General features: G+C 41.2%; 2 protein-coding genes across 2 annotated transcripts in view; both read right to left on the minus strand.

Annotated features, from left to right (window-relative positions):
- Positions 1-19,347, minus strand: part of polr3b (polymerase (RNA) III (DNA directed) polypeptide B) — a 36,903-nt gene extending 17,556 nt beyond the window's left edge. Inside the window, exons 1-17 of the mRNA XM_036151019.1 lie at positions 19,276-19,347; positions 19,082-19,114; positions 17,461-17,517; positions 17,295-17,359; positions 17,127-17,202; positions 15,318-15,418; positions 15,147-15,238; positions 14,954-15,071; positions 13,640-13,748; positions 12,913-13,035; positions 9,997-10,113; positions 9,757-9,891; positions 8,460-8,621; positions 7,641-7,841; positions 4,947-5,109; positions 2,437-2,590; positions 1,647-1,721 (exon numbers count right to left, since the gene is read on the minus strand). Coding sequence (XP_036006912.1) covers positions 1,647-1,721; positions 2,437-2,590; positions 4,947-5,109; positions 7,641-7,841; positions 8,460-8,621; positions 9,757-9,891; positions 9,997-10,113; positions 12,913-13,035; positions 13,640-13,748; positions 14,954-15,071; positions 15,147-15,238; positions 15,318-15,418; positions 17,127-17,202; positions 17,295-17,359; positions 17,461-17,517; positions 19,082-19,114; positions 19,276-19,347 — 1,853 coding nt within the window. The remainder of the gene's footprint in view (positions 1-1,646; positions 1,722-2,436; positions 2,591-4,946; positions 5,110-7,640; positions 7,842-8,459; positions 8,622-9,756; positions 9,892-9,996; positions 10,114-12,912; positions 13,036-13,639; positions 13,749-14,953; positions 15,072-15,146; positions 15,239-15,317; positions 15,419-17,126; positions 17,203-17,294; positions 17,360-17,460; positions 17,518-19,081; positions 19,115-19,275) is intronic.
- Positions 19,348-19,684: 337 nt separating this feature from the next.
- On the minus strand, positions 19,685-25,313 carry endouc (endonuclease, polyU-specific C). The gene is made up of 8 exons (XM_021323360.2): positions 25,182-25,313; positions 25,029-25,082; positions 24,827-24,932; positions 24,630-24,741; positions 23,755-23,876; positions 21,493-21,605; positions 21,238-21,388; positions 19,685-21,148 (listed from the first exon to the last, which is right to left on the minus strand). The coding sequence occupies exons 1-8, from the start codon at positions 25,190-25,192 to the stop codon at positions 20,873-20,875; spliced, it is 945 nt and encodes a 314-aa protein (XP_021179035.2). The 5' UTR covers positions 25,193-25,313; the 3' UTR covers positions 19,685-20,872.

Consider the following 25,313-nt stretch of genomic DNA (forward strand, 5'->3'; position numbering starts at 1 on the left):
AAAAAGGTTAAAAACTGCATCATAAGAAAGTTTGGCAATTTAAAGTGAAATACAACAAAACGAGATATGACTCAATACTTCTTGCCAAGCTGTAGATATCAAGGGAACAGCGCTGAGCTGAATTCGATCATATTTAAAATAAACTTTCCAGTTTTTTTTTAGATAACAAATCATTCTTGTTATGGAGGACCACAGGGTCTAGTGTGTGGACCAGTTCTTTTTATTTTATATATACACGCTTTAAATTTGGTAAAATTACTACAATGCTGGATAAATTTTCACTGCCATGTTAAAGATATTCTGCTACATTTATATATTTATGTTAACAAAAGTCTACAAAAAGCCTGAATTACAGCAGCTGTCATCTTTGCACCGGAGCATCTGAACTGCTTTCTCTGGATAGCTGTAGTTTGGCCTCCACAGTTACTGTAAATAACTTGATGTCTTTGACAAGGACATTTCCTTTGAATCCCACCTAAAACAGGTTTCTAGAACAGATTTTTAAATGCACAATATTGTCAAAATTAGGAAAACCCTGCTTCAGTCTATCCCTTTATATTTCAATGCTATTATCACAAAAGGCCTCAACATTTTTAGAAAAGCCTAGAGCTGATACAGAATGCTCAAACGAGAGTTTAGGTGACGATTAAAAGTTTCTCCTGTTTTACTTCCTCTTCAGCAGCTCCCTGTCAAAAAAATAAAATCCTGCCACTTTTTAAGGTTTACTGGTGCTTCCTGGAGTCTCTAAAAGTAGAATGGGAGGCAGATCTTGTAGTTAAACGGCTCCTCTCCTGTGGAACCAACTCCCACTTTTTGTGGTTGAGGTTTAAAAATGTTCACTTTTGATAAAACTTATAGTTAAGGTGGTTTACAATATCCTGAGCAATCTCTGCAGTTATGCTGCCTCAGGATTAGGCAGGTGGAGGTGTCTTCCTGCTAAGAGGTTCCTTTCCACTGTCGCCACATGCTTGCTTTATTAGGAGTAGGGTTTGTTGAAAAGTCAGTGATTAGATGCAATCAGCTGAGCTTCCTTTGATACATTTTTACCATTTGACAATACCTGCTAACCTAAATTTAAATGTATTATGGTATAAGATTTGAACTTAAATGTGTGCAGTTAGACCTAAACATGACTGGACTTTTTGGGATATATTGGCATGATTTGGACTGAATGTAGTCTAAATTCATTTGGATATGAATTTAGTCTAAATTCATATCCAAATGAATTAAGACTAAATTCATTTGGATATGAATTTGACCAGTTAGTCTTGTGAAGTGCCTTCAGGCGACATTTATTGCGACTTGGTGAAATGTAAATAACCTGAATTTAACTTCTGGAGAGAACTGTACGTCTGTTTGGATTTTCTTTTTGGCTGAAAAGTCAATGCCCGTAAGAAATAAAAAGAAAGTTTCACCCAACAGCTTTGTTGTAAACTACCCTCGCCTACTAGAGCTGAAACTGTAAAAGTTATCCTTTCATACATTGGATAAGAACAAATTAACAACTAAACGGGACTTTTGGGCAGCAGGGAAAATTTCTACCTTTCCCCAAAACTTCACCAACACAGAATAATACATTTATTTGAACATATTTATTAGGAGCTCTGCATATGTATGTGGTCTAATTTGCCTTGACAGTGACTCACCTGTAGCCCTGAGACAGATCCTCCATGTGTTTGTTATTTACCATCGGCTGTCCCTTCTTCACGATGATGTATGGCCTGTGGCGAGGAGAAAACAGACCAAAACATAGCATAACGTATTTTTTGGACCTGCACCGGATTATAAGGCACATTAAAGATTCTTTCCAAGTGTGAAATATCACTCCGTCCCTCCGCGTACACACATACTACCTGAGAGGGAGAGCTATCCGTCTCTGCCGGGAGGACAGAGTAGTTGGACTACATTGCCCTGTTTCTAACATAAGGCCAAAATAAACTCAACTTTTATATTGAATTAACTTACTACGTTTATTGTTGCTAGCTTGTTACTCCGGGCGCAGGCTGCCTTAAATGAATTCACTTCTAGTTTCGACATTACAGTCAGGCAGTCTTGTAGACAGCTCAGGGGTCCGATCAGGTAGTGACACAGTGTACCGTAATTCTCTGAATATCCACTGAGCGGAGCGGCTTTTTAGCTAATCAAAAGTCATACTTACATATTTTAACAGATTTTTTAGCACATTGTACCACCTGAAATGAGTCAGTAAACAACTTTAATCATATATAAAAAGGTGCACCGGATTATAAGGTGCACCATAATCTTTTAAGATTTAGGGATTTTAAGTGCGCCTTATAGTTGGAAAAACACGTTAGTTGAACTGCTAAAGGTTTTCTACAGCCTTAGAAAGTTCACTCTTGATGTACTTGTTGTGCTGTTTTAAGAAAAGATCACTTCCCGGATGTCTGCTTTTGTTTCTTCTACGCTTCACCGCACCTGCAGAGTCGTCCGCCATCAGATGAGATGTAGACGCAGCGGTCGGTCATGTTGGTGGAGATGGACACAAACTCGTTGATGAAACCCGCCCTCCGCATGAGCCTGAAGGTGCAGACCAGTTTACGGTGGTCTCTGATGACTCCCAGAATGTTACCTGTAAAAGATAAGAGAACCGTGCAGAGATGCCAGATAAAAGCCTAAGATCGGATACGTCACGGACAACTTGTCAATACCTGATCACCTAAATGCGACACAAAGTCTCATTTATACTAGCAGAAAACTGTTTCAGTGCCGTCAACAACTTTGTGACATATTTTAAATCCCCCCTTTCTTCTCTTTGCTTTTACAGGAAACCCCCAAAATGAAAAAAATGTGAAGACAGGTGAAGGGAAGATGAAGACCTTTGTGTCTTCAGGTTTTATATTTGATTCGAGGTCAAATTCAAGTAATCCGATCAGACGTCACAGAATAACATGTTGCTCTCCCAAAGTAGGGCTCCTCCATTATGGAGAGAGAGAAAAATCATAACATGTTGGTCAAAGTTAGCAGCCTCCAACAATTATTGAGCCTGTAAACAAACTGCATTTATTGCAGGTCGAGTACAGTAACAGGGAAATGTGGCCAAATAATCTAGAAATTACATTGTTTTTGTAATTTTATTGCAGAACAAAATGCAAATGACTGTCTTATCCTGAAGCGTCTAAATATCAGCCTGAAAAATATAAAGCCTACATGGAGATCGATAGTTTTGTAATGCTAGCCACGTTAACTGCACTTTTCATGAATATATGATGCTAATGCGATTCAAAAAGGGACTAATAGGTCAAAAGTAGCTGTTATAATCCTAAGAAACAAAAATGTTTTACAGAAAGGCCTTGAAGGACCCGAGGGACGCGCCATTCTTTAGTTTGGTGAGTCTTGGCCTGTGGGGCCCTGCAGAGCTTAGGAGGAAGGCAAGGACTTTATTAAAGAGACCGCCAATACTAACCATATAATTAAGTCCATGACTGTTGTGTAATAAAAATAATAAAACACTAATATGATCAAAAGGAAAAATTACACTTGCAATACTGCCTTTTTCACATATAGCTGTCCATTACAAGTTTGTTAACAGAATTATGATTAAAAAAAGAAGTATGTTGTATTTACCATATTGGACTACATTTAGAAAAATTGTTAGACATTACCTGGACACAAATTTACCCGTAGCAGTGACAGCAGCAGACAGATGATACATACCTGAATCAAACTATGTGGACTTACCTGGTCATTTGTCCTCCTTTGGCACATTTGCAACATTAAGTGGGAAGAAATTTGACCTCGTTTTCCCCAGTTAACATTGGAAAACGAGGCCTGCTTACGACAGCATTGCAAAAAGGGAACTACGTAAAAATTTCTTGAAATTAGTGTATTTTTCCTTGATTTGAGGAGCTAAATAAGACTATTTGCCAATGGGATGAGTATTATTACCCCCAAAATAAGATAATTAGATATCCTGCACTTGAAATATGATGATGGAGATGAATTGTTCCTATTTTAAGTGCAAAAATCTTATTCCATTGGCAAATAGTCTTATTTACCTCCTCTAATCAAGGAAAAATACACTATTTAAAGAAAATTTCACTTACTTTTTGTTCCCTTTTTGCAGTGAGGGAATTCATCTACTGTGATGGAAGCAGAAGATCCTTCAGGGATTCAGACATAAAATAATGCATACAGGGGGAGGAAAGCTTTTTGCAACAATGAGAGCAACTCTGTAGCTGCTAAAACCCTCAGATCTGATCCCTGCATGAAGGCCTTTAAATAAAAGTTGTCTGCTTTTGAAAAGCAGGATCCCAGTAAACCAAAAGAACCCAAGGAACCACGTTTAAACTTGCTTCCTAATGGAAAGACTTCACTGAACGCTGATAGATTACCAACAGTATGCTTGCTTTGGAAGCAAAGCAGAAAGAAATGTGAACCGACTTTCACTCTTTAAAGAAACTTTAGCGGCAGAAGGAAAAGTAGGAGTTCTGCTGCACGGCGACATACTCTTTGCCTCGACTCGGGGAGAAAGCAGAGCCCCGGCTGCCTGCTGGGGCTGCTTCATATCAGTTCTGACAGACAAACGAGCGGAGAACAGAGGAGGGCCTGTGCTCTGCCTCTGTGTGAGCGAACACACTCTGAAGGGGTTTGACACCTGCTGCTACCAACTAATTAAACGGTGTGGCAGCTAATATAATTCGACAGTTATCAGAAGCGAAAGACAAACAAATACAGTAATTAAAAAGGGCCAAGTTGACACAAGAATAACACCTACTGCTGCCGTGAAATTAAAGACTTATCAGCGTCGCTGCAAAAAACACAAAATGACATCCTCTAAACTAAACAGCGGAGAATTTGCTTCATGTTCACAGGCAATGCATTTTAAAACTGCCGGGATTAGAGGGTCTTTTCAAAGGATCTAAAGCCACGGCGGCTGGAGTTGTTGCGTTCGCCGGTTCGGCGAGTTTGCTCAGAAGAAGTTTTACCGTTGAGGAAAACCAGGAAGACGCTCGGGTAGGAGAGCTCCTCTCCGCACAGCAGGTTGATGTCCTCCACGCCGAGGTTGAAGGCCAGCTTGATGATCGGCCCGTCCTCCATGTCCGTGGTGATGTGGGTCATCAGAGCCAGGTTCTTCACCAGACCACAGGCCTGCCCAGCGACAGATTTAAAAAAAAAAACAAAAAAAAAAAACTATGTTTGTGGGAAAGAAAAGAGCAACCTCAAACACGTGACTGAGCTCACTCTTCCCGCTTTACCTGTTAATAACGACGGCTACATGTTTATGTCGGTTAGGGGAGCAGGAAAAACATTTTTCCTACATTTTTGTCTGGAAGGTGAACCTCAGCCCCAATCAGGTCCAACAGATTTTCTACAGGGCTGCCTTGGATCAACTTCCCATCAACGCTTAACTAGCGTTCCCGTCTTTGCAGGAAGAGGGGAAAAAAAAAAAAGCCTATCCAAAGCATGATGCTGCCATGTTTCTCCACGGTGATATCGTGATCATGGTTCAGCGTTAGTTCTTCACCACACAGTCCATGCAGAGCAGAAAGTTTAGTTTATGTTTTATCAAACCAGAAATAATTCCTTTCAGTAACAACTGTCTTCTCCTCGCTTTTCCAATAATGCCGGATTTGCTGAGCGCACGACCAAAAGCAGATCGGCCCACCTGAGCTGTGGACCTCTGCAGCTCCTCCAAAGGTAACACAGGCCTCCTGGCAGCATCTCTAATTAATGCTCCACTGCCTCAGTCTAGTTTAGATGTATTGCCGTGTAGCTTTCCAGCTTTAGGCAGAGCTCTGTGAAATGTTTACAGATTAGGATATTATCTTATGGTCTCACCCGGCTTCACACGTTCCAACTACCCGCAGTCTTTCTAGGTCTTCATGACGCTGGTTGCTCTCACAGGACAGCTGGACTGGTACTGACAATAAGCAACTCTCAGATGGACTCTATTTACCAATAAGGGGTCTTCTGAAATCAATGGGTTGTGCTGATTTTGAGCTAAAGTGCCGAAAACTATTCTATCAATTTCCCCCTTGAGCTGCCGATTCCCGTATCGGCCAGTTACTCAAAACCCTAATAAAATACACTCGGTTTTGAGGTTGAGATGTAAAAAAAAAAAAAAAATGTGAAAGGTTTCAAGGGCTTTAAATATTTTTGCGAGACACTTTATTTAGTTACTCTAGATCAAATTCAGCTACATGGTGTTTCATACAGAAAGAAGCTAGTCTTTGTTTTGTTTTTCCATAAGTGTAATCCTGCACTCCTTCATTAAATCAAGTATTTGTAACATCTCACATGCCGTTGATAGAAAACTTTGACTTTTTGCTTTAACAAGACTCAATTTACAACACATTACCAGGCAGTGAGGGCCCCCGCACTGCACAAGATTCAAAGAAAGTGAATATTTCACTGGAAGCAGTGCAAGGCAAAAGCAACAATCGGGTGTTTTTATTAAGGGTCCACTTTGGATCACACAGTCCAAGGCTGGTTAGGTGCACACAATTAGAGAATTTAAGACTTTTACTTTGATAGAGGCCATTATTTTTTACTTTTCTTTTTGTTTCAAACAGGACTGTTAATGGTACATAAAATAAAATAGAAAAGTTTGTCCGTCCCAGTTTGAGACAGACGTTTTTCTTTGATGGGGTCCAACAACTGCATTCCTACGCTCACATAAAAAGCACCAAAAACACAAAGGGCCATGTTGTTTAAAAGTGTAGTTTAAAAGGTGTATATCGCAAATGGATACAATTATTTTTTGTAAATGGCTTTCTGGGCCAGAGGGGCTTTAAACCTTCTGCCTGACGGGAACAGCTGCAAAGACTGATGGAGGAGATGAGAAGGATCATCTGTGATCAGGGTGACCTTCCTGATCACAGAGCTACTCTTCAGTTCGGAGAGCAGGCTTTGAGGTGAACAGATTATTATGGCTGGCCTGGTTTATGACCAGGGAACGGCTGGTTTTGTGCTTTACAGTGAAAAAGCTGTGATAAAAAGTGATAGCCAAGCAAAAATTCACACTAAAATCCACGTATACACATTCAGCGAATCAAAATTTGTGAAATACTGTTTATTCTTTAAAAAAAAGCATTAGCCGTCCCCATACGGTTTTCTGACCACTGAAAGTTGTTTCTTAATTTAAAAATGACAGCAGGTAGTATAACTGTATTTTTCGGACCATAAGGCGCACCGGATTATAAGGCGCATTAATTATTGTTGCTAGCCCATACTCCAGGCACGGGCTGCCATACATAAATGCACTTCTTGTGCACTTCTTCTGACATTACAGTCAGGCAGTCTTGTAGACAGCTCAGGGGTCCGACCCACTGAGCGGAGCGGCTTCGTTGCTTACTATTCTGACAGATTTATGAGTGTGCTGTACCACATAAAAGGAGCACCATACATTTGTGAGATTTTAAGTGCGTCAAATAAGTTATATTGGATGGAAACCTGTCACGTAAAAACGTCCATCTACTGTTATCAGTTTAGAACTAGTTAGTCAAATGTTTTGACTTTTTTCTCTGCAGTAAACAATTTCAACAATTTAAAATTTTTTTTTTTATTGAGCAGCAATACTAGCAACCGTGGTATATACACTCCAAAAGTGTTGGGGCTTGAGGTTTAGGTACGTTTACTGAAAATTATCTGTCTGATGGACTTTTTTAAGGCTTTCTCACCTCTCCCTCCGGAGTGTCAGACGGACAAAGCATTCCCCACTGGGACGGCTGCAGGGACCGCGGCCCGCTGACCTTCCTGGTCTTCTCGAACTGGGAGGAGATCCTGGTCATCATACCCAGAGCCGAAATGAAGGACAGACGGGACAGAACCTGGGTGACACCCTGACGGTCCATCTTGAACCTCTTCAGAGACCAGTTGCCCTAATGATGGGAAACATATCCAAAGATTAATTACTCAGAGAAATCTGCTGATAAACAGATAAAAAGCAGTTTTTTCCCCCAATCAGCCTTTTTTAGTATCAGTAAGGTGTTTGAAGCACAGAAATGCAAGAAAACATTTAAACCTTTGCTACAATTGATGACGACTGCTGCAGTTTATTCAGGCCGCGAGAGCTTGAGAGAGCAGGATTTTTATCAGATAACAGGAAGGCTGAACAGAGTACACCAAAGTTGCTCAGCTTTATTTGTTTTAGCTTTCAATCTGGAAATTCTGGCAACTTTTTGAAACTTTAGAGTTAAAGTAAAGATCTACATTCATTAGAATTAAACAATAACCAAGGTCACTACCACTGGAAATCTTACTGCCAGTAATCTGGCTAATTTAAGTCTGTTTTTGTTTATCGTCAAATATTAAAACCCTGTTTTATAGTTCTGTTCTCTCACAGAGGGACCATTAAACAAAAAGTATTTTTAGCATGTCTGACTAACGAGGAGTTGATCTTTGAAGACTTTTTTTGGAAAAGTGAAGCGTGATCTCAAGCGAATGAAACTTTTTGTCCCATTTTCTCTGCGTTCAGCGCTGCGTTCAGCTAAACTCACTGTGGAGATGGCGTTGACCATGCCGTTGGTGATCTGATCCTGCCGCATGTGTTTGACCACGTCGAACTGAGCCGCTCGCTGCTTGGGGATTATCTGGTCGGCGATCTTCTTCAGTTCGGCGTTAAACTTCTTAAACAGATCCTCGAAGAGCAGAGACAGCAGCTGGGGAAAGAAAAACAAAAAAAAGAAGAAGATGGAGAGAGTTGTCTTGTTTGGTATTACTAGCTCGGGACAATTTCCAAAATGGTTATCTGCAGTGAGGAACAATCATTTCAGGGAGCAAAGTCGTCGTATCAGGACGGGCATCGAGGTTGCCGTCAGATTTAATAACCAGGTGTGCTCGGCTCAGAGATGACCCTGACCTGGCCTCTGTCCCAAGTCCTCGTCTTCCTCCGCCTGGCCTGCAGGAGGCAGCGTCTCACCCCCCCCCCCCTCCCCCACACCCCCTTTTTGCATTAGCATACATCAAAACAAACAGGCTGCTTGAAATTAATAACGAAATTAAGCTTCCATTGCGCAGCCGGGCCAATTAGTTGAATGTCAGGGAACCATAATTGGAGAGCGAGGAGATTGCTGGCGTCGTCGATGTGTAAGCCTCCTTTTGAAAGAGGGCTCTGCTGCTCCCCCAGCCCCACCTCCACCTCCCATCTCTGCTCCTTACACAGAGCAAGTTGGTGGGAGGGGAGGGTGGGGTGGAAATTAAAAGCCTAAAGACAGCAGTAATTACATTATCAGAGCCCAGCCTGCGGATTAGCTCAATCGCTCGAGTCAAGGCAGCGGTTCTATTGTCGCGGTGTTGAAAAATCCCCATGCTTCCACAGCGTTGGGATTTTGGTGCCACTGCATATCTCCCTCCTGACAAAGCCAGGCAGAAACAAAAGGGGAGGGTGTGCGAAAACAAAACATGTGAGGGGGGGGAGGTGGGGGGGAATCCAGAGCTGACGAAAGGTAATGAGAGGCTTATTAACGGAAGGTGGCGCGAACAAAGATGCAGGTGAAAGATCAGAGCTGGTGCAGCCCTGTGATCCATTCACACCGCGGCACACACGCCGACCAATTATTAATAAGAACATTTTGTTTTCCAAGGAAATCAAAAGGAATAAACACCTTCCAGTTAACAAACGGGTAAACAACAAAGGTCGACGGGGAGTCTTTATCGTCCAAACAGAGCCGGGGAACCTTCTGGAGCTGAAAGGTTTTGTATCTAAAACATAAAACCAGCGACCCAGCGGAGGTTTTAATGAAGCGGAGTCCGAATGAAGCCGCCTGCAGAACAGGCCTCACTGTGAAGGTTTACCTGTCCGGCCAACTCCAGACGCTTGTTCCCGTAATAATCTCTGTCGTCCACTTTGTTGTCGCCCTGAGCCAGGATCACCCTCCGGACCATCACAGCTAGGTAAAAGCACTTAGCCCGAAAGTTAAACTCTTTTACCTGAAAACAAGAGAGAAAAAGTTAAACTTCTACAGGACGCAATCTTCTGAGAAGAACCGATTAAAACAGTAGGAAGAATCAGAGGGTTTGTGTCCGTTTACACACAGGAACGTGAGTGAGGATGAGCGAGGCCAGCAGCTCTCTGGCCTCCTCCATCTTGGTCTTCTTGGGACCTCCCCACATGCGCTGCCGCCGGACTTTATTCCCGAGAAACCTCAGAGCCTGAAACCCAAACAAAAAGGCAGAGGAGTCCAGTGAGGAAAACGACACCATGCGAGTAATTCACCCAAACCAAACTTCCTTAAAAAGGAGCCAACGCTAAAAAGTCTCATTTCTATCCTGACAGATTTCATTTACGGCCGTCGAAAGGTCTCTGCAAACTTTAACATTTTCAATACTGCAAATCTTATTTGAATGCTACAAACTTATGATGTTTGAAGTTTTTTTGCCGTCATCTCTGTGTTTTATTTCTCCAAAATGTCTTAAAAAAAAAAAAAAAAAAAGGAGGACCAAGAATAGAGCCTTGCAGTGCTCCCTGGGGAAAATAAAAAATGGAAATTAAATCATAGATGCTAACAACAACTTGTAAGATAGGCCCTACTGTAATGTATAAACTACATAAAATTAAGAAATAAAAATTAAACGTGCCCATAATTTTGAGGAAAAGTTTCATGTAGAGCTTTGCAATGAATCATTTTCATATTTAAATATGGGATCCAAACTATTAAACAAATCATGTGACTTACAAAATAATTAAGATTGAGATGATGATTAAGAACATTACTTTAAGAGCAACACCGTGCTTAGAAAGCATGAAATTACTATACGTTAGTATTTTTTTTAGGCAAAACTCAATGAATAATCATTTCAAATAAAAAGCAATATTAATATTGACCAAACAACAAATTGTTTTATTGTTACTTACTTTGAGAGAGAAAAAAGAAAGACACGAAACAAAGCCCTGACATGTTAAATCTTGACTCCTGTTATATCATGGATGCCCTCACTGTTTTATTTTTTTTCTCCAATTTAATCCATAGAAGATAAGTTATCACTATGTAAATTAGACAAAATATGTAAAGACTGAGACTGAATTTTAAGACGTATTTTAAACTCCTGGTCAAAAAGCATAATTGAAAGACCGCACACATTAACTTATCTAAGTTACTGCTAAGTTGTATCTCTACACAGAGTAAATAAAGATCAGTGGTTAGTTAGAAGGACTCCCAATACACCTTCCTGTCCTAAATAAATAAATAAAAACAGTAAATGGCTCGCATTCAGCTGTGTTTAAAACTAAAATCCCATCTAATTAGAGGAATTGAACACATGGCTTGATAAAATCTGTAAATTTTTCAGAATCTGATATGTAAAAAAAAAAAAGATTACAGTCCCATTTGGTTTACACAGATTACCAACAATCTGATAACGCTGTTCCTTAAACCTTATCTGCCTCTAATTATATAGATTTAGGTCTCATTGTTCACAGCACAAAGAGCCAATGAATACCCTGAAAAGACATGACGGACGCTGGCAGGCAGAGAAACACGAGGGCTGAGGCGAATGGGTTGCTAGGATCCAAACATGCCCTCATCAATGCATCAGAGGAACCTCTAACAACATAATCTTTATGAAAAACAAATTGGCCGACGATGGCATTCATCTGTAGATGTCAAGGAAAACACGGGGGGACTCCTGAAAAGGATGTGAAAAGTGTTACTTAACTGGGTGGAAAAACAAAGTCTTCATCACTATGTACGTCTCCTGTTAGGGGACTGTAGGCGTTTGTGCTTTGGAGCTTCTTCAGATGAGGCTAATGAGAGCACATCAGAGCTGCTGGATAATTCAGTATGGCTGTTTTATGCACTTTAAGCGTAATCGCACACCAACAAGGTTACCATATGGCGTCTCTGAATCTAAGAGGATGACTTTTACGCATTTTAACACTTGCAACAGAAACCCTCATAGAAACATTGTTATTGTGATGCCGCTCAAAGCGAGCATTAATCAGGGAAGGACTGTAAGGCTGTGGGAGCTGCAGAGATCCACAGCTCACACTGCAAAAAAGAAACTAAAACTACCGTAAGTAAAATGTTCTTAAAATTTGTGTATTTTTCCTTGATTTGAGCATGTAAATAACACATTTTGCCAGTGGAATGAGTATATTTTACCCCTAAAATAAGATAATTAGATACCCTGCACTTGAAATAAGATGATGGAGATGAATTGTTCTTATTTTAAGTGCGTAAATCTTATTCCATTGGCAAATAGTCTTACATACCTGCTCAAATCAAGGAAAAATATACTCATTTCAAGTAATTTTTTACTTACTTTTAGTTTCCATTTTGCAGTGCAGGCATGAGGATCCACAGAGAGGGAGAAAAAAAACTCGTAGCCTACATTCACACTGCAGGTCTTGATGCTCAATTCTGATTTTTTTTTTTGTTGCTGAAATCGGATTTTTTTTTTTTGCGTCATTGTTCATGCGGCTAAATGGAATGTGACCGCCATCATACTTCTGTCCAAACAGTTCAAGACTCCAAAGCGACCGGCATGCCAGCAGTGCACTGTTTGGTGGATGTAATTGTTACTAGAATTGTTCAATAAAGTTTTGTTGAATAAAATAAAACCCAAGCAACAGCAGATATCGGGGTCTCTGTATTAGTATGTAGCTTATAGTGACGGGTACTGAACAATATTAAGATCACATAACAAGAAACGGAGGAAATGCGACATGACGGTTCAGATGCTCTGAAAAACATCTGATACTTGTCAGATTTAGAACCACTTAATGGAAGTGGCACAAATCAGAGATTTTTGGGGGGTGAAAAGATTGAAACTGGGCCGTTCACACTGACTAAAAAAAAAGATGGATGAGTGTTACGTTTAGGATTTGGGTCGCATTTTCCTGCGGTGTGAACTTAGCTGCAGTCGTGCTCCGCTACAACTCTGGCTTTGGTTGTCGCTTTATGGGAAAAGGTCGAGCGGCGTTTTTCTGCAGGGCGCTGTAAAGTAAACTACCTGAGTCTGAGTGAAGATCTGAGCTTTCTGACACTCCTCCAGGCTCGGAGCGAAGCTGGCCATGACGTGCTCCTCCGTGCCGATCATCTGAACGATCTCCTGGTCGCTCTCTACACCCATACCCTGCAGGGGAACATGTGCAAACAAGGCGGGAAACTGAAAAGGGGGAGAGAATCAGGCGTGCAACATTTTAAATTTTAAATGTTGCAAAGACTTCACGAGGTAAAACCGTGGTAAATTTTGCACAAGGGCTGAAACACGGAACCAAAAGGAAAATGAAAACGTGTTCGCAGGGTTGGAGAGGTCGAACTGGGAGTCGGGAGGTTGTGTGACATTTGCTTATGGAAATGTGAGGCTGTGGGAACTGATCCGCTGGAACCCGCCGTGGACGTGAGGCGGAGGAAGGAGGCGCTCGGCAAACGTGCAAACCGTTGATCCCGACACTTCACCCTCACAAGGTAACGTGTTTGAGGAGGTTTTTTTTTCTTTCCCCCCCTTAGGCGGCTGGAGATCATTACACCAGCTGTCCCGCTGACATTTTCATTGTCAACACCAAGCGGTGAGAACGTTCAACGACAGAAGAACGACTCCACTGAAGCTTAAAAACAACATGCATGGCATCAAGTGGTAACAACACACCCTTGCTTGGGTCATCCCAGGAATTATTAACCTGTACTGCAACGCCCCCTGCTGGACAAGTGGCGTCATTAAAAAAAACTCCTTTTACCTTGAAGATGATGGCGATGGGAGCGTCTTCAGACAGCGTGTTGTGTCTCAGGTAGTAGCGGCCCTGCTTCACAATCAGGTTGGTTCTGCTTTTCTTCTCGTGAGTGGAGCTGGGGTAGAAAACATGAGGTTTCACAGTGAAAGCTCCTACTTTATGACTGATCAGACATTCAGAGAGAGGACTACTTTGTTTCAACTCCAATACCTAAACATTGGTTGAATTTGCATGTTGTCTAAGCCATTACAAGACCTTTGTTTGGCAGGAGTATAAAGCTTGGTACTGCACATTACTCCAGACTTTTTGAATTGAGAAAGCTTCCTGGAGAGGAAGCGAAACGTCTTCAACTACGGAAAACAAGTCCAGTTCCTTTGTTTGTTTGTATTTTTTTGTTTTTTTTTGGAATGACCCTGACCTGGATGACTGAGAATCTTCACCAGCAATACCTAAACATGTCTATGCAGTCAAGATCTCTAGCTTTGAAGCAACTTAACATGTACAATACCCATTTTATATGGGCCGAATTTCAACAATCCTGTTATTTTATTACAAAATTAACTTAGGTGAAATTTAGGAAATACCGTAGTGAAAAGTGGGATTACAGATGATACATAAAAACAATAAAATCAGAGCGACACCCCTCTGATATAACTGGGATAATTACATTTAGCTTCTTATCTTCACATCTACAATTAAATATCAATCTCACAGTCCTGCAGTGCTGTGAAAAGTATTTGCTCTCTGGCTGATTTCTTCTATCCAAGTAAAATAAATACACAATGTAGGGCTGAGGCGTACGGCTTAAATGTATTATTTTTTTGCCAAATCTAATTAAAACAGCTTTCTTTCCTTTTGTTTCATAAAAAACAAATGATTTAAAGAGCTTTAAAACAACTTATAAAAATAACTTACAAAACAAGATGGCCAGCCCCACCATAGTAAATAATGAAAATTTAACTAAATGTTTGCTGCTAGTTGTGTCACACAGCTAGGAACAGGCACTTGTGTAACGTCCCACCAATTAGAAAAATAAGTAAATGAATTAAGTGCCTCATGTTAGGGTACAAAGGTTTCCTCCTTGAAGTATTTTGGAAATATATTTTCCTAAACATTGCATGCTATTACCAAAACCATTTCCCCTTTCGGGACTGATGTAGTGCAACGTTTCACCGATATTACACACTTGGGAAGCATATGTAATGTGCCTTATGGTCCGAAAAATACGGTATATTCCACTGTATCGAGATACATCTAGTTTTCTTAGAACCCAAGTAGTGATTTGAGGTCTTCGTAAGACGGCACCGGTTATGCTTTCACCTGGTGACCGAGGCTCCAACTGTTCCCTTCCTGTCCTGATCCACAATGATCCGATTCTTGGACAGCTGTTCCTGGATCAGGATGACCTTCTCCTGGCCTTTTACGATGAAATAACCCCCTGCCAGGACAAAAGGGAGGCAGTCAGTTCTGTGCAGGTGGAACTCTAACAAACACGGCCACGCCGACGCTGTACCTGGGTCCAGAGGACACTCGTTGAGCTTGGAGAACTCCATGGGCGTCTTTCCCGTGAGAACGCAGTTGGAGCTTCGCAGCATGATTGGCATCCTGAAGAAAGCAGAATCAGACGCGTTAACGGCAACGTATCAATTACGCAGAGTCACGTCGACGGAAAGAAGGCGCAAACCTCCCAATCGGCAGAGCGTTGCGGATGATCCTCTGGCTGCCTCGAGTGTACTCTATGTCCACTGTGATGGGCGCCGAGTAGGTCATATCTCTGAGGCGACACTGACCGAACACATGGGAGACGTTTCAGCAATCAAGACTTCCTGCACATTATCGTAAGGTTTGAGCAGCAAACGTCTACCTGGATGGGTTTTATCATTTTCATGTTCCACAACTCATGAAACCAGAGCTGCACGACATGGCATCACTACAACATGCATGCCCGACAGATCGCAATCACAAAGAACTGCGTCAATGCAATATTTGCTAGGATATTATAAGAATTGAGATTATGGGGGTTAATAGGAATTTACCCTGTCTTGTAAAAACGCAGCAATAACATCAGAACTACATGTTTTCATGCTACTATGAAGCCCTAATCCTGAACAACTCCCAAAATCAGTAACACCTACAACCCTTTACAGTGGAGACAATAAATGAAAGATCCTCTTCTTTGGTTGCATGTCTGTGTTCTTGTACTTGCAGCTGAGTGAGGAATTTTTTTCCTCATTTTAGTAAAGAAAGGACATTTTTCTGGTCCCTAGTATTTTGGGCTAGTAGTTAAGTTCAGGACACAGGTGTCAATTAGGGTTTAGGGTAGGGTTGGCGTTAGGTATATACTGGTAAAGATTAGGGTAGGGGAACTGATTCCTCCTCCCAAGGGAGAAGGGAGGTGTCCGGTCCATCAATCCATCAGCTCCCCCACCCAACCCCACCGCCAACAGTCTCTGTCTGGTTAGCGGCGTCTCTTTCGTCTGCCACCATAGCGAACCTACATCCATGTGTCCCTCTTTCTCTAATCTGTGTTTTAATTTTATTATTAAACCCAAAAAACTAAAATGAGGGTTTCCCAAATGAGAAAACAACACATTAAAATGACAAGTTGTGTAATAAAAATAAATTGACTATGAATGAGTTTAAATGAATTTAAAGAAAGTTTAAAAAAAATAAAAAAATTATAGACTTAAGGGAGGGTTTACCAAAGGGGAAACAATAGTTTTCAAAATAATAACAAAAACAGTTTGTGGTGCATGTGTAGTTTTTTTGTGTGTGTGTGATTTTTTTTAACTTTTGTTTTTTTAAATAAAAGAACTGCAACAAAAAAATTAGTAAAGTAATTAGGCCAAAAAAAGATAGTTGTGCTTAAAACGACATTTCGACCTATGCAGGTCTTCCTCAGGTTTCTGCGCACCAAAGCTTGTAGAGTTAGACTATAGAAAGGGTTGAAAATGAAGGGAAGTCAATGTTGTTTTGATTTGTTTTTTTTGTTTTTTTTTTAAATGGTGAAAAGTAAAATGCTCTTCTTGTTGCATAACTGACTTTATTAACTTAGCAATCTGGTACAATAGCTCCTATACACTTAAACGGGTTCCAATTTATAAGCCACATTTGTGCTCCTAGAGAGCATTTAAACTGCTCTTAAAAAATTGTGAAAGCATGCATTTATCTGAGGAATCTGTCAGCGACTAAAAACACCCAAATCAGTATTGAGTTTGACAAACCTAAGCTTTGATGAGGCAAATCAAAGAAAAAAGGATATTACCTGGATGCAACCAAGTTGAAAAGCCTTCTATTTTTCCAATATTGACATTACTTCAGTGTAGATAATGAAATAAGGGATCAAATCTGAGACTCCATTCTCTTTTATAATAATTTTAAAAACTGTAAAGGACTCTTGAACATCAAAAAAAACTACAAAGATTAGGCATAATGTGAATTATCCTCATTAGGGACCCTGTGAGCCAATTAATTACTTAGACATTGCTCTGACCTCATGAGGAGAAACCGGCCTGGTAACATTGAAGCTCTCCTCCACGTCGGGCATTCCCACGTAGATGTTCAGATACCTGTGCAGAAATAAGTCCTCTTAAAAACCCAGACCTGACACCAAAAGTCGCTGCATTTAAACCCGGAGTCGGTGCGGATGGGCCCGGCTTACTTCAGGTACCACATTGGATCAGCGTCGCTGGTTATTTTCTCGTTCGCTTTCATGATTTTCTTAATCTGGAAAAAACAAAGGAGGTCAGTTTAAGACTCAGACAGCCGTTTTAAGACTGAAAACTGGAATAAATTGATAAATTATGTGGTTTGGTGTTTAATTTTACCTCAACGTTGATGAAATAGTTGAACGAGTCGATGTGCTGCTTCACCAAACCTTTCACCTGCAGAGCAAACAACGAGACGAGTGATTGGGAGGAGCAGAAATAAAACCTGGTCCATTATACGAACTATAACAAGTTCATACCATGAATTTATAGTCAATAAATACTGAAAATAGCAGAAAAATATAATTTTATATTGGTCAAACATTTAAACTGATTGATGCTTTACTGCGGTTCCAATGAAACTAAAAAGTAAACAGATGTTGATTATGCTCATTATGAGACATGCACTGAGGCAGGGATCTTTGTTCCTACTCCTTTTCCAGATAAAATACCAGATTCTTCCATGAGTAAATTTTTATAAAGTCATCTTTCCTCTATAGTAATTTATGGAAGATTTTCTCTTTAGTGGCAGGCTTTAAACATGGAACCTGGACAAACCAAAGACTGACTGGATTTAAGGACAGACGTGAGAAAGGAAAGAAGAGGCACAAGGAAGCAAAGGAGGGAGGAATTAAGGAAAGGACGGAAGAAAAAGAAGGGAAGACAAAATAAAGAAAGGAAAGTAGAAACAGGACATAGGTAGGACATAAGAGAGGATAAGAAAGTAAGAAATTGAGGAAACATACAGAAATAACTAAGGAAACAAGGAAGAAAACTAATGATTTGAGGAAGGAAGAGTGATAGGAAGAAAGGAAGGTTACAAGGAAAAAAGGTAAGAAGGAAGAACATGTAGCAGGGACGCAGGACAAGTATGTATAAGACTATAGAAGGTCAGAAACAAAGAAAAATTAAAAAGGACACAACATTAAGACAGTGGAAAGGGAAATAAAGCTTAGAAATACAAATATTTGTCCTTACTATTCCAGATAGAAATCAAATTCCAGACTTTCCCAGACTGAGCACATTAACCCTGCAGAAATATTTGGCTAAAAAAGCAAGGTTTAACATCTAAATGAGGTCTGCAAACACATTAAAAAGGATCCTTTTGAAATCGATCCCAGTCACATAAGGGAAGGTGAATCAACGACACAAATTCCCTCTAACATAGAAAGGATTCCTGGATCAATGTGTGCTTTGTGGTTATGCTCTAACCCCCACTGAGCCTGGTTCTGCTGGAGGGTTTTCCTTCCTGTTAAAAGTCAGTTTTCCTCTCCACCAGAATGAGGGATTGCTGCAAAGCCAACGACTCTCCACTGTGGTTCTACACTTTTTCAGGAGTGAATGCTGCTTGTCAGACTTGATGAAATCTGCTGGGTTTCCTTAGATAGGAAACTTTTCGATCAATCTATCCGTATGATTTGATTAAATTTGACTTTGTAAAGTGCCTTGAGATGACATGTGTTGTGAATTGGCATTATATAAATAAAATGTAACTGAAAACAACAACAGAAAACCGTGCGATCAACAAGACATGTAGATGAGAAGGCAAACTATCATCTTAATTTGCTTAATGGGACAATATTTTTTTAAAATACATATGAAATGTAACCAAACAGGAAGATTTATGGTTTAGATAAAAGCTCATATTTAGCTTTAAATCGGCTGTAGATGGTGCTTGGTTCCATGTGATTTTGGGGTGGTTGGAGGATGGCTTATGAATGCACGTTTTGTGTTGATTTACCTTCAGGAAGGCTGGTAACAATTTCCACTTTTCCTGTTGGAAAACAAACAAACCAACAACAGAAATCAGTCCCAGTTTTCCCTTCAGAGTTTGCCGAACAGTGGTGGCTATAATGGGACTCCATTCTGCCACTACACCACACAATCCTAACGCTCGTGGTGGAAACTCATCTGTCCCACTGTCCTCAAACTCACCGCCACAGTGTTGACAGGAGCCGCCAGCTCCTGGGGAGTCATGTCCCCAAACTCTCCTCCCAGCACCTCCATGAGTAGCGCTGCTCTCCACCAACAAACACATAAAACTGGAAATAAAGTCAGACGGGACCCAACATGCGTCCCGACGGTGTTACTTTTTAAAACGTCCCCTCTGCAAGATGGACGGAACTAAACATATAGTTCCGCTACAAATAAATTCTTCTTCTCCGTTTTGATCTCGTTATCATCATGTTTTGCCTTGGCGCCCCCTACTGTTGCAAAACCGTCAATGCTGCTGCGAATCGTTTGAAATCAGTTTGTTTTAACAATAACAAACACAAAAAATTTAAATATACCTGCTGTCGGCAAAGTATAATACTTATGAAAAATACAATTATACATATTCATATATTCATGATATATTCATCTTTATTTCTGACTAAATTATTCCATATAAAAAACGAAGGGGAAAAAAAAAGAAAAAACATAGACAAACAATCCACAGACACTTTCAATTATGCTTTGTTTCTTGATCAAATAAAAGGAAAACATACAGATTCCAATTTTTTTAACAAAGAAATTTGCCTGCAGAGTCTGCTGCTGTAAAATCAGCACAAACAGGATTTGGAAGACAAGTTTTTATTTTGCAATTTAAACTTATGTTACACAGGAGAAGTAATAATATTTAATACTATGGAACAGGATTAGGGCCATTAAAAAAAAATAAGTAGAGCTATTTAAAAAAAACTCTACTTAATTCTGATTTTATCTCATAAGTTTAAAGTCAGAATTCTGAGAAATAAGTCAGAACTGAATAGACATTTTTTAATGCCCCCCTCCTTTTTTTATTTTATTTTTGATGGCCCTAATCCTCTTCTGTATAATACACATGTTCACCCATTTATTGCCATAAAGTCAAGGTAACTAAAAATGGCCTATATGAATTATGAAGTCTTAAAGAGACGATTGTAGATTTCAGGGTAATTATCCAGAACATGTGGCAAAACAATCACAGAAAGGGTTCACGTGACCTAAATCGAACACAAAAACTGACGGGTGAGATAAAAACAAAAACAGAATGGGAGAAGACACATCTTGTGAAATCATATAGGATAAGAAAAAGTTGTTCGACAATATTCAGAGACCTTAAAAAAACAAAATAGTCTTGTCATGTCAGAGCAATTCAAAGAAACCCCGAGTCCATCAGCTTCAATGTGAAAAATAAAACCATCAAGAAAAGAAAGTAGTATTCGTTTTAGATTAGCTGCATCATGTCGTTGCTGCTCAAATAACAAGACATTAATGAGTTTACACTCTTTAAAGGATGTTTGCACAGGCAATGCTTTTATTTCTAAAATAATTTTAGGGCCATTAGAACATTTAGCATTACTTTGATTCATGAGAATGATTAATATAAAGTTCTCACAGCTTAATAACCCATTACACCTTTAACTGACAAACGTAACAAATCCTATTCCCCTAATAAAACAGTTGATTAAAAGATACATGGTTGAATCAACACAGATTATGATTCTCCTGATGGACGCAGATTTCTCCACCCGCTTTTAGGCCGTGATGCCTTCAGGTGCCGCAGGAGTCAGTGCGAGTGCTGCCCAACATGTCTGCTGTTGCTGCTGAGCAGTTTGGGGTACGCCGTCCCCAGACAGCGGCCCTGCCTGATCACCACCAGCTCCATCTGACACTGGTCGATGTTGACCAGCGCCGTGGTGCTTCGCTCCGTGTTGATGAGGAAGAGGACGGTGAAGAGGGCCATCTCAAACTCGGGGCTGGTGCCGATGAAGGCGCTGCCGACGGGCTTCACCACGCCGTGCCAGCTGAACTGGAGGTTGAGGACGTGGTCGTCCTGATCGGGCTGTGGAGGGGAGCGTGAAGAACACGTTTTTTTTTTTTTTTTTAAAAGCGGGTCAGACACACGTTTCCTCCTCGCTGGGGTGAACCTACCAGGTCGTGGTCTCTGGCCTTGTAGCCTTTGTAGTCCAAGTGGCTGTTTTTCTCCTGCAAGTAGAACTGGACCCAGTTGTGAAACCCGATTATTTCTGTGCCGGATTTGGTTTCACCGACAAAGACGTGTTCAAATCCACAAGAGTCTGGGCTGTCACAAAAAAATATATATATAAATAATTCTTCACCGGCCTTTTACATATTCAACTAAAGACAGAGGGGGGGAAACAAACTAGAAGCTCTTTGGACCCTCACCCTGTGTTTCTCTGCCGGTGGTACAGGTGGAACCAGATCAGGTTGAGCTGACTCTTAAACTGCCTGGAGTCAGAGCTGGACTTCCCTTTGCTCACCAGGTACTGATGAGCACGCTGTGGAGAAGTCACATCCGTTAGTGCAAAGCAGTAAAAACCGTCAGACCTCTGCAAATATCTTCTTTTCTGCTCCGTTACTCGATTTGTGAATATCAGACTTTTCTTTGTGACGTTTACTGACTCGTCAGGGGAAATACACTGAGAGGATTCTTAATTATATCATTGCTGCAAAAATTATTCACACCTCTTAAACTATTGAGTTTTTATTTTTTTAAATTTTTACCACCACTTATCTGTGATAGAAAAACACAAAGTACGGCTTAACTGTGAAGTATGAAAGTGGAAACATTACGGCCTCTCTATGGACAGACCAGGCAAGTGGAGCCTTAATCACAGAGTCACCCAACAGACTCATGGTAACTTTAGGTAAGGCAAGGCAAGGCAAATTTATTTATATGGCACATTTCAGTACAGAGACAATGCAAAGTGCTTTACACCTTTAGAGGAGGTGCAGAGATTTAAAGGTGAATGATGTGATCCACAAATCTGGCTTTTATGGAAGAAGGGAAAGCAAAAACTCCTGGTTGCAGTTTTTCACAAACCATCTAATGGACACCATGTTTAAAAAGGAGCTGTAACAGTCAGATAAGACCAAAGTTAAATTTTCTGTCCTGCATGCAAATCGCTGTGTGTGGTGGAGAATCTACACTTGACATCCTGTTGAGCCTACCATCCCTGTCTCACATGGTGGTGGCAGCATCATGCTGTGGGGAAGCTGTTTTTCCCTCTGCACAGACAGGGAAGCTGCACGAGACTTTAAACCGGGGTGGAGGTTCACATTGATGCTGAAAATACATAACCTGACCCTAGCCATATGGATTTCGCGCCGCCTAGCTCCACTCACATCCATCTGGGACCTCTCCATAGGAATTGCCTTTTTTGAAGGCTGGGTTTTATGAAAAATCCTTGCGCCCCGGAAAATAAAACTTGCCAAATCCAGTCGGGAGAAGGGCGAAAACATCGTTTCCACCAACAAAAGCCTTCAGAGCCGTTCTCTGATGTTCTTTTAATGAAACAATATTCCATAACAACATATGGAAGAAATAGCAGCATCAATGTTAACGCTTGCTTCCTCGATGCGAGCCGCCATAGTCTGAATCAGTGTCACGGTCGCTTCTCCACTACGTCACATCTATGAAACTCCAGCCCTGCGTCCTGATTGGCTGGACAATAAAATTGGTTGGAGAAATCACTCTCTATGGGAGATGTCCCAGATGGATGAGTGGAGCTAGGCGGAGCAAAATTCAGCTGGCTAGGGTCAGGTTAGAAAATACAGCCAGGGCTCCAATATAACAGTTTAGACCAAAACAATTGGTTTACAATGGCCTAGTCAAAGTCCAGACCTAAATCCAAATGAGAATCTGTTGAGGGAGACTTTTGACAGATGCTGTCCATCCATTCTGACTGAGCTCACGCGATTTCAGAGATAGGCGTAGAGATAGATGGCGAAAGCAATATGTGCTTCTGCAAACAACTGGGATGTGAATACAAACGCATGCCGCGTCGTTCAGCTCGTTATTTATAAGAATGTAAAGCCATGTATAATTCGCCCTCCACGTCACGATTGTGCACAACTTTGTGTCACGTCAAATCCAAGCAGAATAAACTGAAGCTTGTGGTTGTAATGTGACAAAATGTGAAAATTAGGGGGATGAACACTTCTGCGAGGCCCTTTATTTGCTAATCTTGTCAGAAATGTAAGCTTTTTTTATTTGGTTCACAACCCAAAGGATCCCGGAGAGACAGGGTCTTGTTGTGCTGCGTGTCAGAAATTGACAACAAACTGATTTAAATCTGTATTATGATCATTTGTTTTTCCGTTTCGGACACATCAGAGCCAAATATTTGCAGATCCAGTACTAAATGTCCACGTTTTTTTCCCCCCAGCGATCCTCCTCGGGGAACGCGCCGCGGAGGCCAGCTTTGCATTCCACAGCTGCGCACAGATGTTTCAGCTGTTTGTTATTTTTCCACTCTAACACCACCGAAGTTCCTGCAGGGACAGGAAGGCACAGCTGCAGCCTCCGACCACAAAAAGGGCCCGAGCCACAAAGAGGTTCTCTTCGTTCTGTGGGAAACTCGAGGCCTCTGGAAAACACAACAAACACGCGTCTGTCGTGAAACACGACCGGCCGCTCGGACGCACCTTCATGACTTGCGTCTCCAGAACGGCGTCCAGGAAGAGACTGATCTCTGTCAGCTCCTCCGGGGTGACTCGCTCTGTGATGCCCGTCGACCGCTCGTAGTTGTCCAGGAGCTTCATGAAGTCTGCGAGGGCAAAACGAAGTACTAAATGAGCTAACTTTACAAGATTAAGTGAGCACTGCAAAAGCGGAACTAAAAATAAGTTAAATGTTTTTAAAATTAGTGTATTTGTCCTTGATTTGAGCAGGTAAATAAAATGATTTGCCAGTGGAATAAGATTTTTGCACTTAAAATAGGAACAATTCATCTCTATCATCTTATTTTAAGTGCAGGATGTCTAATTATCTTATTTTAGGGGTCAAAATACTCATTCCATTGGCAGAAAATCTTACTTACCTGCTCAAATCAAGGATAAATACACAAACTTTAAGAACATTTAACTTATTTTTAGTTCCGTTTTTGCAGCGAAGGATGCATGTATATCTACTTGTGGTATTTTATATATGTCCACAATGCCGCTTATTACATTTTTCTTGTTGGAAAATGAAGATTCTAATTTGCCACTTGTTTTAAAAATGCACCGTAACATAACTATCTGCATTTTAACATTCATGTTAAGTCAATGCATTGTAAACTGTGAGACTAAACTCATGCACAGTCTCACATAGGGTAAGGGTATATAGGGTATTATAGGGTAGGGTATGTTGGGGGTTATTTGTGTCTATAGGAATGTTTTGAAAGCTGCACAGCCTGCAAAGGACAGGACTGGAGTGTCATTGTGTACTCAAAAGTCAACAAAACAGAAGCTTGATGGTTGTGGTAGATCCTGGGACACTTTAACAAAACGCAATGAATGGTTGTCTTTTACGCACTCACGGGCATAGGTGGTGATGTTCCTCAGCTTGTTCTCGTCCACGTTGGAGAAGAGAGGCAGCGAGGCGTGATCCAGCACGACGTGGCTGCCCTGGTTCACGAAGCCCGCTCTGCCCTGCGGAGGAGAGCCAGACAACCTGCAGACACCGCGAACAGAGCAGCGGCGTTTTTTTTTTTTTGGCGAGAAAGGAGCTCCTCACCTGGACGGAGACGGTGTAGTCCACCCCGGGCGTCATGCGGTTCGCGTCCAGCCTCCAGAGCTCGTTGAAAAGGTTGGAGAGCTCCTGGTTTACAGCGGGCCTGTTGCTGAAGAAACGCACCAAAAAAAAAACTAAACTAAACAAAACAAAACAAAAAAAAAGCTGAGCCACACGCACAGGGACGCGTGTTCGTGCGCTTTACCTTGACGCGTCGACTCCGCAGAGCAGCGCTGCAAGGAGGAGGACTCCGCCAAGCCTGCATTTCACACAGTCAACATCCTTTGGTTGTTAAAACTCCCTGTTTTCTGCCACAAAAATGTACTTTGAAGGGAGGAAAATAAATATTTAGACAGACCTTAGAGCCATGGTAACAGAAACTCTTCGCTTGTACAGTTCCCACTGCGGCGCGGAGCGTTCACTGATGTTTCACTGAGTCCAGTCTCTCCACCCAGAGTCCAGAACTCAGCAGGGGGCTGAGAGCAAACTG

The sequence above is a fragment of the Fundulus heteroclitus genome, chromosome 2 (genome assembly GCF_011125445.2).
Source record: "Fundulus heteroclitus isolate FHET01 chromosome 2, MU-UCD_Fhet_4.1, whole genome shotgun sequence".
NCBI lineage: Eukaryota > Metazoa > Chordata > Actinopteri > Cyprinodontiformes > Fundulidae > Fundulus > Fundulus heteroclitus.

Excerpts from the sequence above, each read along its gene's own strand:
- endouc (XM_021323360.2), bottom strand. Across the intron at positions 23,877-24,629 it reads GAACATCACCACCTATGCCC|ACTTCATGAAGCTCCTGGAC; the intron begins GTGAGTGCGTAA and ends TTGCCCTCGCAG. Across the intron at positions 21,149-21,237 it reads AGGCCAGAGACCACGACCTG|CCCGATCAGGACGACCACGT; the intron begins GTAGGTTCACCC and ends TCCCCTCCACAG.